General features: G+C 44.0%; 1 protein-coding gene across 3 annotated transcripts in view; it reads left to right on the top strand.

Moving 5' to 3' along the window:
* The window catches only part of FGFR2 (fibroblast growth factor receptor 2), a 377,174-nt gene that overhangs the window by 309,251 nt on the left and 52,083 nt on the right, over window positions 1-15,840 (top strand). For all 3 annotated transcript variants that reach the window (XM_055080920.1, XM_028480979.2, XM_007110550.4), the window contains 2 exons: window positions 3,557-3,726; window positions 14,755-14,878. In XM_055080920.1, the coding sequence (XP_054936895.1) occupies window positions 3,557-3,726; window positions 14,755-14,878 (294 nt within the window). The remainder of the gene's footprint in view (window positions 1-3,556; window positions 3,727-14,754; window positions 14,879-15,840) is intronic.

Raw genomic sequence — 15,840 nt, 5'->3', positions numbered from 1 at the left:
TTGTTTTTAGATTACATATATATGTGTTAGCATACAGTATTTGTTTTTCTCTTTCTGACTTACTTCACTCTGTATGACAGTCTCTGGGTCCATCCACCTGACTACAAATAACTCAATTTCATTTCTTTTCACGGCTGAGTAATATTCCATTGTATATATGTGCCACATCTTCTTTACGCATTCATCTGTCGATGGACACTTAGGTTGCTTCCATGTCCTGGCTATTGTAAATAGTGCTGCGATGAACATTGCGGTACGTGACTGTTTTTGAATTAGCCCATAGGCTTTAGATGAGAAGCATGGCTGTGTGTCTGTTTTGCACAAGCAGATTTTTTAGGTGCAGTTTTTTTTTCTTTTTTTTTTTTTTTTTTTTTTTGTGGTATGCGGGCCTCCCTCTGCCGCGGCCTCTCCCGTTGCGGAGCACAGGCGCCGGGCGCGCAGGCCCAGCGGCCATGGCTCACGGGCCCAGCCGCTCCGCGGCATGTGGGATCCTCCCAGACCGGGGCGCGAACCCGGTTCCCCTGCATCGGCAGGCGGACGCGCAACAACTGCGCCACCAGGGAAGCCCTAGGTGCAGTTTTGATGATTGACATTTCACCCCAGGGAAGTGGCCACCTGCCAGAAATTCCAACAAAATTCTTTCATCCTTGTCCTTAAATAATTCCTCAAGCTCCAAGAAAAAGGTGCTGGTTGCCAGTGTGCTATTGCCACAGGCCATGACCGTACAGGCCCATGTGGCCTGGGGATGCCCATGTGGGTGGCAGTCTCACCAGCAGCTTAGCCCAGTGAGGGAAGAGCAGCACGACGTTCCTACTTCCTTGTTGCTAAAGCTGAGTCCTACTTTTCAACATAGGGAACGTGGAACTCATGCCTGTTGGTACGTAAGCACATGTCTGTTGATTTCTTTTATTTATTTATTTATTTATTTATTTATTTTTATTTTTGGCTGCGTTGGGTCTTCATTGCTGTGTGCGGGCTAAGCGCGGCGAGCGGGGGCTACTCTTCGTTGCAGTGGGCAGGCTTCTCATTGCGGTGGCTTCTCTTGTTGCGGAGCACGGGCTCTAGGCACGCGGGCTTCAGTCGTTGTGGCTCGTGGGCTCTAGAGCACAGGCTCAGCAGTTGTGGCTCCCTGGCTTCGTTGCTCCGCAGCATGTGGGATCTTCCCGGACCAGGGCTCGAACCCATGTCCCCTGCATTGGCAGGTGGATTCTTAACCACTGCGCCACCAGGGAAGCCCTGTTGATTTCTTTTTATATAAAAATGAAAAGACATTCCACAGGATCAGGGCAGCTGTAATTGATGGTATCTGAAAGAGCTACTACATTAATATTTAGCTAATTCGTATGAATAGGCTATTGTGTTTACTTAAACAGATAACATGAATGCAGACACCTGACAGCATGAGGTATGCTTTTCATTTAGGTCAGATTTGTAAAAGTCTTTGTGTAGCCACAAAGCTCATTATTTATTTTGTGCTCTCAATGCCTTCTTTTTTAGTGGCTGTGGATGGATTTTTCTAAGTAGAAGCTTTTAGAATGAAAGGTGATTGAAATTGTTTCAGCATATGCCAGGCCCTGGGAGACTTAGGATAAATAGGAATCGAGTACTCCCTGGGGAACCCTCAAAAGAATAGGTGTGTTTATGGGCATTTGACACCCCAAGTCAAGTGGCTACCAAGTTGCCTGCTCATTGCAGATGCAACTGGATTCAGAGGCCAGAAGGGCAGCTCTGTTTTCTCCCCTGGCTCCCCTCCCGCCCTCCCACTGGCCTTTCTCTCTCCGGTGCACACGACTGACAAGTTTTGCCTCACTTTGCTCTGCCTTGGCATCATGTCGATACCACCTGTAGCCCAGCACCTTGACACTTAGATAGGCAGAAGGATAAAGAAGGTACAGCATATGTGTCCCTGTTAAGAAATTCCTGTTTCGCCTTTTATAGCAGGTTTCAAGAGCAAAGGGTGAGTCAAAGAAGGGTAGGTGTTTTGGATGCAGTTTTTCCACTTTCTGATTCCACCATGACAGCCTGGCTGTTAAGTGAAAGCCATTGTTACCTCGCCAGGAACGAGCTGTGTCATCCACAGAACAGAGGAGGAAACTTCTAAGTCTGCATCGTAGACAAAGCCCCTTCCTACGCCCATTTTTGCTTCTGGTTTGTGGAGGGTGTGTGCTGTTGCTCAGTCTAACCCTTGTTAGAAATAAGCACTTATGGATCAGTCTTCAAGGATTTTAGTGTTCTAGAATGTTCTAGGATGTTCAAGGCCCTGCTGATGGATGTGTTAGGGGGGGATACAGGGATTTGGGATACCTGTTTGCTAAGACAGAATCACACACGTGAAAAGTTAAATTGCTGTATAAGATTTCATTGGAAATCCTGGGCAGTAATAACGGAGGCAGTGTGCCTTCAGCCGAGGCTGTCCTGGACGCCAGTTCTGCACATCAGAGAGGTTAAAGGTATGGATTCCAATGCTCTGGAGAGTAGGTAGGGGAGACAGAGAGTGGGCTCTGAAATCAAACTGCCTTGGCCTAAATCCTGGTTTCGCTTCTTCCTAGTTTTGTGGCTGTGGGCAGAGGACTTCTCCGTGACTCAGTTTCCCCACCCCTAAACAGGGGTTATAACTGAATTGTGTCAGGATTAATACAGTAGACACCTGAGAGCTTCTGGGGCTTTGTCTGCAAATAAGAAGCACCCAGTCAATAGTGGTCATGAGCCATTATTAGCAGGCTTGAAGAATTTATGGCAGTATTCCCGATTGATGCTGTGACTTTAATTTAGAAAAAATGTCCTTCCTGTGGTAATTGAAAAAGGTGTCTCCTTCTTTGAGTTTAAAAAATCACTAGTGTCCCTGTCTTTGAGGGCTACTTAGAGGGCACAACTTTAATGTTTAATGGGCAGCTTCCTATAAAGTCACCTGCTTAGACATGCTGGTAGAATTATGGCATTCACAACCACCACTGGAGAGGAAAGCAACCTTTTTTTTTTTTTCATTTTAAAAATTAAAACATATTTAGTAACATGGCTTGTTGACTTGTCATATAAAGTGCTGGGAAATTAATGATGCCTCCCTGAAGTATTTTACCCTACTGAGATAAGTTATACTATTGATTACCCTTTGAAGCGCCAGTGGATAAATTGATGTGACTTTTGGGCACAGCTTGTTTATGTGTATATGTGATCCTTTCATAGGTGTGGTGACCTAAAATGATATATTTGAGGGGGACTCAGCTGTTGTTACGATATGTGTTGTCACTGTGTGTCTAAAGTAGCATTTTAAAACATGATTCATGAATTTATATTCTGGCACTAAGAACAGGGAGAGAAGGTTCCCTGTTAATAGACATAAACTATAAACTATCAAGCAGCCCCCCCTCCAGGGACCTTCTGGGAGGCCAGCTGGATCAGACTTCAAAAAATGTTCCCCTAATGTAAATATTACCCAAAGAATTTGAAAGCGTCGGATCGTTCACATACAAAAGAAAATGATCTTACCTGTTAGGAGTTTAATGTTGGAGATGAAGCTATCCATCTATGTACATTATAATGTCATTTTCCAAAACAGGAGCACCCTATTGGACCAACACAGAGAAGATGGAAAAACGGCTGCACGCCGTCCCAGCAGCCAACACTGTCAAGTTCCGCTGTCCAGCTGGGGGGAATCCAACACCAACGATGAGGTGGCTGAAAAACGGGAAGGAATTTAAGCAGGAACATCGCATTGGAGGCTATAAGGTAGAATGAAGCTTTCCAAATATTCTATTTCTTAAATTTTTATTTCTTTATTTTTTTAAGTCGTTAAAAGCAGGAGCTAGAAGGAATATTCTTTTTAAAAAAATCAGTAATTATCATAATTGATCGTTTCCATGTTTGATATTTTTAAAAAATTACCCCGGACTTGCATGTAATTTTAAAGTACAATCCCCATTTGTGTTGTTCTTTATATGAAGAGAGTTTAGTAATAGAAGGGTCGAAAGTTGAGAGTCTGTTTTCTATATGTTTTATGGTCTGTAAAACTAAAACTGGAGCAGAATTTGAGAGGTGTAAGTGCAGTTGCCCTATCTGAGCGGGATTGTATGAATAGTGGATGGACTTGGATGAGAGACTGGGGTATGAAATACTACTTATTAAGAGAGAACACTTCCCGGGACTTCCCTGGCGGCACAGTGGTTAAGAATCCGCCTGCCAATGCAGGGGACACGGGTTCGAACCCTGGTCCGGGAAGATCCCACATGCCGTGGAGCAACCCAGCCCGTGCGCCACAACTGCTGAGCTTGTGCTCTAGAGGCCATGAGCCACAACTACTGAGCCCGCGTGCCATAACTACTGAAGCCTGTGCGCCTAGAGCCCGTGCTCCGCAGTGAGAGAAGCCACTGCAATGAGAAGCATGTACACCATAACGAAGAGTAGCCCCTGCTCGCCGCAACTGGAGAAAGTCTGTGCGCAGCAACGAAGACCCAATGCAGCCAAATAAATAAATAAATTTAAAAAAAAAAAAAAAAAAAAAGAACACTTCCAAGATGACAGAGGCAATCTCCCTGTCCTCCATCCTCAAGGATTCTGAAGAGCCCATTACAGAATGTGGTAAAATATAGTCTCATCACTCACTGGGGAGGTTGAAATTGACAACCATTTCCCTGAAGATGCCTCTTCAGGCGTTTGTTCATCCATTGAGCAAATGTCGATCGAGTGCCCTCGTAGCAGGCACCGTCCTAGGCTCTGGGAAAAGCACGGCCTTAGCTTATCGGGGCTCCCCGTCCAGCAGGAAGGCAGACAAAAGAGCTGGCAATCAAGACACTGATATGGGTGAAGTTAGAAGAGTATGTTATGCTGTGGATGTGCAGAGAGAAGTGATGTTGGCTCCTTGGGAGACTAAGGTAGAGGAGATCAGGAAAGGATTCTAGGCTGAGTTTGAAGGAAGGTTGTCTCAGAAGAGTGATATGGAATCTCCAGATCATTTAGTGTGGAAGGGGAGAAACTTGACGAATTTAGTATATGAGGATGACTTAAGGAACCTTACTGTGAAATTCTTTGGTGCATTTGGAACATGAATGGGTGTATCAGTTACCCATTGCCTTGTAACAAATTACCCCAAGACCTGGTAGCTTTAATAACAGCATTTATTCTCTCACAGTTTCCATGGGTCAGGAATCCAGGTGTGGCTTAGGTGGCCTTCTGTCTCAGGGCCTCTCACAGGACGGTAATCATGGTTTCAGTGAAGGCTGGGGTCTCATCTGAAGGGTCAGTGGGGAAGAATCTGCTTCCAGACTCACTCATGTGGTGGTTGTCAGGATTCACTTCCTTGCAGGCTGTTGGACTGGGGGCCTCAGTTCCTCACTGGCCGTTGGCTGGAGGCCACCCTTTTGCCACATAGGCCTCTCCCTAGGGCAGCTGACAGCATGGCAGCTGGCTTCCTGAGGGGGAACAGACAAGACAGAGGAGAGTAGGAGGAAGACAGATGTCACAGCCTTTGTAACCTAATCACAGAAGTGCCATCCCACCACTTTTGCTGTTTTCTACCATTAAGTAAGTCACCAAGGGAGGTGATTATCGTGGGCACGAATGTCAGGAGACACGGGGATCACTGGAGCATTGGAGAAACCTGCACAGTGGATGAAACAGAATATGCATCAGCTCAGGGCCCAGGTCCTTAAGAACCATGTGGGAGAGGATTTCCTGGTGGCAGCAGTGTGATACCCAGGAGGACTTTCCTTGATGTACCCCTTACCTGTGTTAACACAGCAGCATCACTTTAGATGGCACGTGAGTCCCTGTCCCATACCTGCTGTGCTCACATGGGGCTTCCCCCCACACGGAGCGCCCTGGAGCCCTTTCCTGAAACACTATACACAGTTACTCATCTTGAAAGGGTTAGTATTTTCGTCTGTAAGAATTTTTGACTTTTGTTTTAACATTGAAAAATTACTTTCTAGAAGCCAGAGCCCAGAGGATAATTGGGAAAGCCTACGAGTAAATTTCTAAGCGCACGTGTGGGCAGTTTATGTGTGAAACAGATGTGAAACACATCTGCTGGAAGGTGGTTGCCTTTGAAGCTGTGGGCTAGAAATACTTGGGTTGTCTTCTACGACTCCTGCTCGTTGGGGGAAGCAGTAGCAGGAGGGCGCTTTGTCTCTGTGTTCAGTCCTTAGACTGGTACGGTGAGATTGGAGGTTGGCTTTTTTTTTTTTTTTTTAAAGAATGAATATACAGAGATTTCATTAGGTGATGCTGGTTGTAAAGGAAGAGTTAAACCACCAAAATCGGGGCCCCTGGGATCGTTCTAGCCACCAAACGTTCTCTGAAATCATAACTGATGCAGTTCCAATGATTTATTTAAATACAACTTAAGTATAAGAAGGGTGGTCAAAATCTTGGTGGTTAACTCATTTCCTTCCTTAAGAAAGTCTGGGAAATGAGGGCGAAGGGTCAGTGAGCCCCCAGAAACTCCTGGTCTCAAAATAAATAGGACCAACATCATTATTATGGGTAAGGAGCTTTTTGCAAATCTGAATTAGTGATTACAAATACGCTGGAAGACTAAGGGTGCCGAATGAGGAAATGCTGCTTGATTTTTAACAGGTGCAGTTCGGTTTTGATTATTGATGACAACATACCACTAAATGAAGAGCAGCTATGTTCTAAAAACGAAACTAGGAACCTTTAGCCTCTTCCCGAGGAGGCACAGATGACCAAAGTATTTTTGTTGTTTGATGTTGGAGTCATTTCTGGAGTGAAAGAGGAATGGAATTTGAGTGTGTGTGGAGAAAAATCTGAACTCTGTTTTGCGCCTCAATGAAAAGGGCAAACAAAAGGGAGAGTATTACACCTTTGGAGCGGGGGTGGGGGGGTGGGGAGAGCCGGCAGGCAGTGATGAGGGTGCATCTCTTGCCCAGCTGGCCTTTTTCTCTGGAGAAAGAGGCTGGGACAGTGGGCCTGACTGGCCTGGGGGCTTGCCGCATCATTGCGAGGGTAGTCAACCTGGATTCACAACAGTTGTGGCATATGGTCATTCGTTTTGGGAATACGGGACACCCTTAGAAATTCCATTGAGCCCAACGGGCTTCTGGGACTTGAAAGGAAAAGACAGAGATCTCTTATCTCCTGGGAAAATATAGTTACCTAAAGCCTAAGTCTTGCTAATGACGTGTTAGACCCACCCCAGGTCCCCGGGTTCCTAGGCCGTGAAGTCACTAAAGGTCACAGAGGTGGACTTCCACCTGAGGGCCACCCCCGCTGGGCTGAGCTCCAGGGCAGAGTGAGAGCATGGTCATGATGGGGGGTTTCCGCTCTGGTGTTTTCTTTGTTACCTACATACACTTGTAAAGAACTGTGTCTCTGAACACTTGACCTGAGGGATCCGTATTGTACAGTTTGTAGTTTCCATTCCTCAGCACTTCCCCCCAAAGCCGAGACCTAATTGTTCACGTGGAGGGTCCGACTATGTCCAAATGACCCCTCCTCTCACTCCCGTCCCTTTGCTCTTTTATTTAATGAAGAAGCAAAGTGCCAAGTTTTCCAAGATGTATTTTTCCAGAAAACAAGACGTGAAATTTTCCACAAACAAAATTGTGATTTTTTGGCGTGCATTTCTGTGATATATTTTTTTTCTCCTTCATAAATCTCATTCCATAAACCATGGCTGTGCTCTGGTGGCCCAGCTATCTGTCTAGCTCTTTCTACCTGTTTATGGGCTGGGCACTTTGGCCCTGGTCTACTGTATTATGCATATGTGGCCACTGAAGGGAGAAGGAACACAAAAATCCAAAACAAAGTCAAAGGGAATTATGAAACAGGACAGAAAGCTCCTTGTAATTAAAATGGCCCATAGAGCTCTTTGGTATTCTGTGTTTCAGTCTTATTTATCAAAGAACTCATGCTGAGCCATTCTTAGGTTATTAAGAGTCAAATTACTGTTTTTCTTAGTATGTGGGCAAAGGCTGGTTGGATGTTATATAATGACAAAGCATGACTTGAAGCAAAACCATATCTCCCTAACTGTGCTGATGCCTGGGCTTTTTAACAGCAGTTAAAAAGTTGGCTAAGCTCTCTGGGCTTCACATCACCTATCCTTAAGATGAGAAGATGGGATAGGAAATCTCTAACGTCTGATCCTTTCCAGCACTAAAACCTGTGATTTAGTAGGATAACCATAGCCATTTTTCATCTTAAACAACAGCACAGATTTTGTTTTTTCTAAGGAGGTTGCCTTTAAGGCTAGATGTTTAGTAGGGCTCTGAACAGTGATTACAATTAAATGTAGAAAAGCAAGAAGATGACTGAGATAATTAATGGAACACCTCAATTACTAGCTCATTCCTAGGTAATGATTTAGGCATAGAGGAGAAGAACATTCTCAAAAACCGTCTTTCAAGCCACGTACTAACTGCCTAAGACCCAAGAGAGATCATGGGATAAAGCTGTCCCTCAACATGGCCATAGAATTGGCACAAGAGCCCACGGCATCCAAAGGTTAGAATTCCCACGGAGCGGCCTGGCAGAGGAGAGGAAGCATTGTAGAGTATGGACTATTAGTTTCCAAGTACATTTCAGGTCCAAGAAAAGACAACTAAAAAAATTATTTTCTTATCACAACTGAACTGGTTGTTTTGATGGTTAGGTTAGATTTACATTTTCTAGGTTATTAAGTGTAATGCTTAACCCCAAAGTATGTTTATTTGGAAAAATCACTACGAATGTGCTTTTTAATATATTTATATTTGTTGAGCTTTTTTTCAACCAAGACACTTCTGCTTTAATGTCAGATCAAGCAGCCTGTGGTGAGGGGCAGGTGTATGTTGGTATCTGCTGGCATGTGTTGTCTGCTCACCTGTGTCCTGACTGTTCCAGGTGCCTCCTGTATACATGGCACCCTGTCCCCTGCACAGCCCAAAGAGGTGGGCACTGTTCTTTTGTCCCTTTTACGGATGGGGCTCCTAGGTGGTGGAGCTGTTATTTGGACCCAGGCAATTTTTGCTCCAAAGTTCATGCCCTTATTAAACTGCTTTTTTTCAAATATGGTTCCATGTTTTGTTAAAAAACAAAACAAAACACTGTTATGATAAATGAAAGACACGTAGGTAGTAATGGCTTCCCAAGAGCATATAAATATCAGTTGATGTAAGGTATACTGTTGAGAGTAAAGTCGGGGGGAGGGGTATGATGCTGTTCTTCTAGCTTCCATGACCTGTGTGAGATTTTTTTTTTTGGCGTGTGGTAAAAGTATAACATAAAATTTGTCATTTATTTCTAAAACTTTTTCATCATCCAAAATAGAAACTCTTTATCCATTAAACATTAATTCCCTATTCCTCCTTTCCCCAGGCCCTGGTAACTTCTCATCTACTTTCTGTCTCTGAATTTGCCTGTCTAGGTATCTCGAATAAGTGGAATCATGGGAAATTTGTCCTTTTGTATCTGGCTATTTCACTTAATATGTTCAAGGTTCATCCATGTTGTAGCATGTATCAGAACTTCCTTCTTTTAAAAAAATGGCTGAATAATATTCCGTTATATGGATATATCACACTTTGTTTATCCATTCATCTGTTGATGGGCACTTGGGTTGTTTCCACCTTTTGGCTACTGTGGATGATGCAGCTCTGAACATTGGTGTACTAGTATCTGTTTGAGTCCTTGCTTTCAGTTCCTTTGGGTGTATACCTAGGAATGGGATTGCTGGGTCATATGGTGATTCTGTGTTTAGCGTTTTAAAGAAGGCCATGACATTTTTAAAGAGTTAAGTTCAAAAGGCGGTGGATGCCCTTTTGGCAGTCTGTCCCCAGAGCACCTTTCTGGGCACCGTCAGGGAACAGGCGTCGAAGAGAACAGCGTTGCATTTTATAATTCACTTGCCCCCTCCTCTGGAGAGATCCATTGTTTACTGAGTAGAGGGAAGAGTTTCTGCCCCTGGTCCTCAAAGATCAGAGCTCACCCAGGCCTGTTCTCTGGACCCCTCCCGAAAAGCAAAACTTCTTGGCGTTTAAGCATTAAACAGGTGTTTGTCTCCAGGTCTGCGTGGTGATAGGAGGCAAGCAGCATGTGCCACAGCCCTTGGCACATGTAAGCTCAGTTTGTATATACACATCCCAGAGGGACGGTTTGGAGTCCCCCAGGAACCAGCTGAAAATGGGGATCTGGCATGGGCTAGTAAGATTTTATGTATCCTCATGACACCTGGTCTATGTTGAATTGTAGTTCATGGGGCACCTTATGAAGGCCAGGGTTAAAAGAGAGTGCTGTCCTTCTCCATAATTTGAGCCCTGATACTGGTGGAAGGAAGTCTTGCGGGTATTTACCATCCTGTGGACATATCACTCCTCGATTTGGCACAGAGCAAAACTTTCCATCCAGCTTCTGGGTGTTTATTCTGTTTGTTATCGAACACCTGGGTGTTTGGAAATGTTCAGAGTTTTTTGCAATGTGGAAAGCAAACATCCAGGTGACAGCTGGGTCTTTGACCTTTCACCTTTCACCTAGGTGTTTTGGTGTCCTACCAACTCAGTCGACATTCCCAGTTGTCAGCTGAAGGCTAGGGGTTTTGCGTGCAACGTGGAGGCTTTAGGTAACTGAGGAATTCCGAGAAAACCTGTCTGGGCCACCTTTTGTCTTTGCAATGACAGGGTGTAGAATGTTTGTGGATCCAGTTTTCAGATTACAAGTAAGAAAAGAGTTGAGGCCATTAGCTTCAGTCTGCTTGGTTTCAGTATTGAAATGTTATTTTTAGACGTTTTTAGTGAACATAGTTTTGAAACCCCATGCTCTCTCATTTTGTTCCTTGGCAGATGAAAAATACTGAAGAATTCCACAAAGATTTAGCCACAGGGAGGAATGAAAAGAAGGGATTGTGCATGTGTTGGTTACTGCAGGATTTCTGTTCTCCCTGGCTTTTGTGGTCTGTCTGCCGGAGAGTTACACATGCAGTGGTTCTGCCACAAAACAACTACTACCCTAGGGTTTATTTCACTTTTTTTTGTTGTGTGTGTGTGAGATTTATGTTTAAATTTGAGAAGTGAAAATGAGAGAAGAGTAAACATTTTTAATCCTACTACTAAATTATATAAAGTATATCACTAACAATTTAGTACATTTTCTTTCTGATTTTACCTTGTATACAAGTCATGCTTACAGATTCAGGCCTATATGCACCTAGAAGGTTGTGTGTGTGTGTCATGTGTGTGTCTTGTTTGTGTGTGTGTGTATATTTTTTACAAAATGGAATCATGAATATACATATTTGCATTCAGGCTACTTGTTTTCATTCATCAGTAACTATTAATGATATTTTACCAGGACTGAACATAAGAATACCTCATTCTTTTTAATGACTGTATGCTATTCTTTTGGAATAAACTGTTCATTATGAATGAGTCTCCTGTTGATGGATTCCAGTTTTTTCTGTTACAAACTGTGCTTGAAGCAACAATTTTATTATGTGCTTTGAAGTAATCCTGCTCTTTTCTGTGTAGGCAAGATTTCTAGAAGTGGAATTAACTGGGTCCCCCCCCCCAAAAATGTGCGTTGCTAATTTTAATGGGTACTAGCAAATTATTATTTAATGGGTACTAGCAAATTTAATGGGTACTAGCAAAGATTTTTCTCAACTTATGTTATCAATTTGAGTTTCTATTTCCCTCCACCCTCACCGAGTACTCAATGACATTGATCTTTCTAATTTTTGTTAATCAACTGGTGAATAACAGTGTCTCATCATTGTTGTAATTTGCATTTCCCTGCTCCTTAATGAGGTTAAGCATCTTTTCATATGTTTATTGAGTATTTACATTCCCTCTTCTGTGCAGCCAAAGATGGTTTATGTTCATTTGACCTGAGTGGCAGAAACAATGGAGCATTAAAAAGCTGAGGAATTGAGAAAAACGTGTTGAAGATGACATCTTACGTTTTTGTAGTTTCTTTAGGCGTACCCGGAATCTTGGTATGGAAATGGTGTGTTTAAAAAAGCACAGAAATCTTTGTGCCTCTGTTCCCCATCTTTGTAGAGTTACTGTTTGTAGCCTCTTAGCTTGTCATTAAGCAACCAATAATTAACGGTAGGATGTCCCCTACAAAAGTGTCAAATAGTCTCCCTGTTGGAGGCTTCCAAGGGCATCCACTGGAAAATGCCACAGCTCATAAAATTTGGGATTGGTGGTATGTCAAGGAATCAAATACTGGAGCCATGGTGTAAGAAAATAAATATTAACAGCCCTGTATGGGGCAATATTGATTGAGTACCAAGGTCTCTGGAAGGGCAGAAACACCCTGTTTGGTAAATGTGTTTCTCATTGTGAAAGCATTTTATAAATGTTAACTTATTAACATTATTGTCGTGCATCTCTAGGAAGTAAATATCCAGGGAGCACATGCCCTTGTAGATCTTACGTGGAATGCCATAGCCCCGATGAAAGACTGGAGCTGACCATATGCCCTAGGGTTAAAAAAAGGCAGTGGCATGCGGGGCTGTATATGCCCAGATTTAATGTCTTGGGCAGAGGCAGACCATGCCCTGCCTGCACAGTTCAGGTTCAGCTCCATTTGGAATCCACTCTGTGCCAAATCTGGATCCAGGCACAAGAAAGACATTGACAGTTTGGATGGGGTCCAGAGACAGGCACTAGCCATGATTAAGGGCTTATGGGCATGACATTTGAGCAGGGGCTCAAAGAACTGAATATTTACAGCAGGGCTAAATGCTGGATTACGTGGCTTGGTGACATCGGCCCGAGTTACCCTCCACGTGACTGGTTCCTCAGAGGCCAAGAGAGTCCCATTCCTGATACTCCTGAGTGCTTATGGAGAGGGAGGGTCTCATTGTGGGCTCTTCTGCCTCGAGTTAAATCAAGGAGCTAGCGCCTGCCTTTTCCATGCTCTGAGCCTGCAGCTCCAGGGTAGCCCCTAGGGGGGCCAGGATTTCGATAGAGAATTCTTAAGCTGGAGATTTTAGCATCCACATCTTCTCCTTTTTCTGTACATCCCTTTTAAACATTCTGCAAAGAAGGTGCTTATCCCAAGAGGAGACACAGCCTCTTGTTTTGGTTCTCCTAAAAGTCGGTGGCCCAGCCAAGAGCAGAAAGTGAGTCTTCTCCAGTGTAGAGAGTAGACTCTCTCCATCGTAGGTCTGATGACTTCAAGTTCATTTACTGCCAGACATTTCACCTGGGACAGTGAGACGAACGCCCCATCACCAGCTCTAGGACCTTAGACTGAAACAACCTCCATGGTTTCCAGGGGGAGTCGTTTTCAGGCAGCAGCTGAAGCAAAGTGACTGCTCGGAGTGCAGTCTTAATTCAGGGCTTGTAGCCTGTTAAGAAGAAGAATCCAACCTTCACCCCCATGATGCTTCCTAAGACTTAGAGATGACCAGCAATCTGGCTTTTGGACTCAGCGTCAGTAACTGCACTCTGCAGTGATGGCTTGTGCTGAACTGAACGGCTGACATGAGAAGAGTTGTACTATAGCCTGTTCTTCTAACCTCTTACCTCTGTTGGCTCAGCTTTTCAAAGTGGACAGCTGCTCTGCCCTCCCTTTTTTATAATGGAGCACTCACGAGACGATTTTCTTTATTCTCTAATTTAGTTCCTTGAATCACTCATGTGCTTGCACAGGCTCTGCTGGCATTATCGGTTTTTGATGTGATTAAGGCAGAAAACACTTGCAGTGCTCAGGGAATCATTCAGAAGGTCAGTTGGAATTCCTGAAATAAGATGAGTAGGCCCTGGCTTTTTATTTTTTCTTTCCATTTCTCCAGAATGCCTTGTCCAAAATGCCTTTAGAGAATGATACGGATTTGGAGAGAAATATTAAAGCCATGAACCTGAAAGATGAAATCTGCATTTTGGCCTTGATAAGGAAAAATCATGCTTGCTTGAAAGCCTGAGTCTATTGAAATACTTTGAAAGCAAGGTGGAAACCTTAGAATCTAGTCTGTTTTCATGTTGACAGAACTAGGGTAAGAATCACAATAACTTATTTTCTCATGTGCTGCTTATCTTTGAAAAGTCTCAAGGAGTTTGTAAACAGATGGATACACAACTCAAGTTTCCTGAGGATTCTTTGCTCCCGTATTTGAAATTCCGAGTGTATCTCAGGAACATGTAGCATCTATTCAGCCAGAGATGGGAGGGGCAGACCTATGTTACCAGCTGAAACCTCTTGAGATGTCCTGACAGCATCTAAGCGCTGTGGGGAAGGATCTAAGAGGACTTCAAACCAGAAGCTTCCAGGAGCAGTAACAGCACCTACCTTGTGGGCTCCTTGGGAGAGTTAGGGTTAAATTAGCCGAGGTGGAAAGGAGCGCTCAGGAAAGTGCCTGGTTTACAGTACGCGTTCACTGGCGTTTGCTCTGCGTAGTTCCTTGGTGCCGTAGGGTTTGAGGGCTCCCAGTGGACAAGCAGTCTGAGGCCCACCTGCCCTGGGGCACTGATACAGTGGGTTAGTGTTAGGTTCCCTGGCCACTTGGCAGCTCCTGGAGGACCCCTCCAGGAGCTGTCCTGGAAACTCAAACCCATGACAGTGACAGACCTACTGCGAACACTCTTTTTTGTATCTTAACATGACGATGTCAGCTTGCCAGATGTTCACCATGATGATAATTTTTGTTTTCCTTTGTCACCAGTCTGAGTATTTATTATGAGGAAAATTTAGAATTCAGGTGATTCTTCTCTACCTTCCTTGTCTCCCTCAACTTCTTTTTAAATCAAGGAAGCAAAGCGCCTGATGTTCTGTACTAAGATTGTTCAACAACCACCTTTACTCTCATCTTTGCAGGTACGAAACCAGCATTGGAGCCTTATCATGGAAAGCGTGGTCCCATCCGACAAAGGAAATTATACCTGTGTGGTGGAGAACGATTATGGGTCCATCAATCACACGTACCACCTCGATGTTGTTGGTGAGTTTGCTTCTCCCCGAGTGGCAGCCACGTGCCAGCCTGCTGCAGCTTTACTCATTTGAAATTGTGAAAGTGAGTCTTGTTTCTCCCCATGCTTTCAGGAGACTTGGTTTGTTTTCATTCTTTCTAAATACACGCTATCACTTGGGAAGGATTCTTCTGTCATTTGACAATGTTCTGTTTCCTGATTAGCTGAGTTTTATGTGTTTTGCGTGATCCTCTTGGCTCGCAAGCATCATCTTGTGTAATGTGGATGTGGTGTGAGATGTGCTGCTGTTCTGGAAGCTGAGATTTCTCTGCAGAATGTTAGTGTGTGCGGGGAAAGGTACAGTTAGGCTGTGGGAGAACGTTGTTTCTGAAAGAAGGGCAACGATATAATGCTGGCTGAAGAGTAAAGGAAAAGGTATTATAATGACTGAGCTTATAGCTGGTTGGACGAAGGTTAACGTCAAGGGACCCTTCAGTCCCATCAGAAGAAAGTCATTAGACACTACAAGTTCAACGTCTATTCCTAGAAGCTATTTCTTCTGTGAAAAGGGAACTGTTTTAATGGGCTTATGAGTACTTTTTTTTAATCAAAGTGCTTAAATAAGCTATTTTAATGAAATATCTTAAGACAACGTAGCTTGTTGTCCTGGAAACTCAAATTTCTTCCTAAGTCTGGTCTATTATGATGGGCTTTGTTGTAACTGTTGAAGAAAGGCTGTTTCTCTGTCTTGTTGGAGGATTGATAAACTTACACCTAGGAGGTGTCTCGTTTCGGGATGGTGGGCTGAGATCTTTTCTTTGTAGAAGCCACCTTTTGTCTTTGCCATCTACCCTGACTCTCAGTGTAGCCACCCGTCCTGAGTCCTTGCTGTGGCTTACCTAATCGGTTTGCACATCCCCACGTGCAGGTTGCTGACTCCTGCTAAAGTCTCAGTCTCACCTTGGTTCGTTTTGCCTTAGTGTGACCCTCTGTG

Source organism: Physeter macrocephalus, chromosome 20 (assembly GCF_002837175.3).
Source record: "Physeter macrocephalus isolate SW-GA chromosome 20, ASM283717v5, whole genome shotgun sequence".
Classification (NCBI taxonomy): domain Eukaryota; kingdom Metazoa; phylum Chordata; class Mammalia; order Artiodactyla; family Physeteridae; genus Physeter; species Physeter macrocephalus.
Note: the sequence above shows the minus strand (reverse complement) of the source record. Positions and strands in the feature narration are given on the sequence as shown.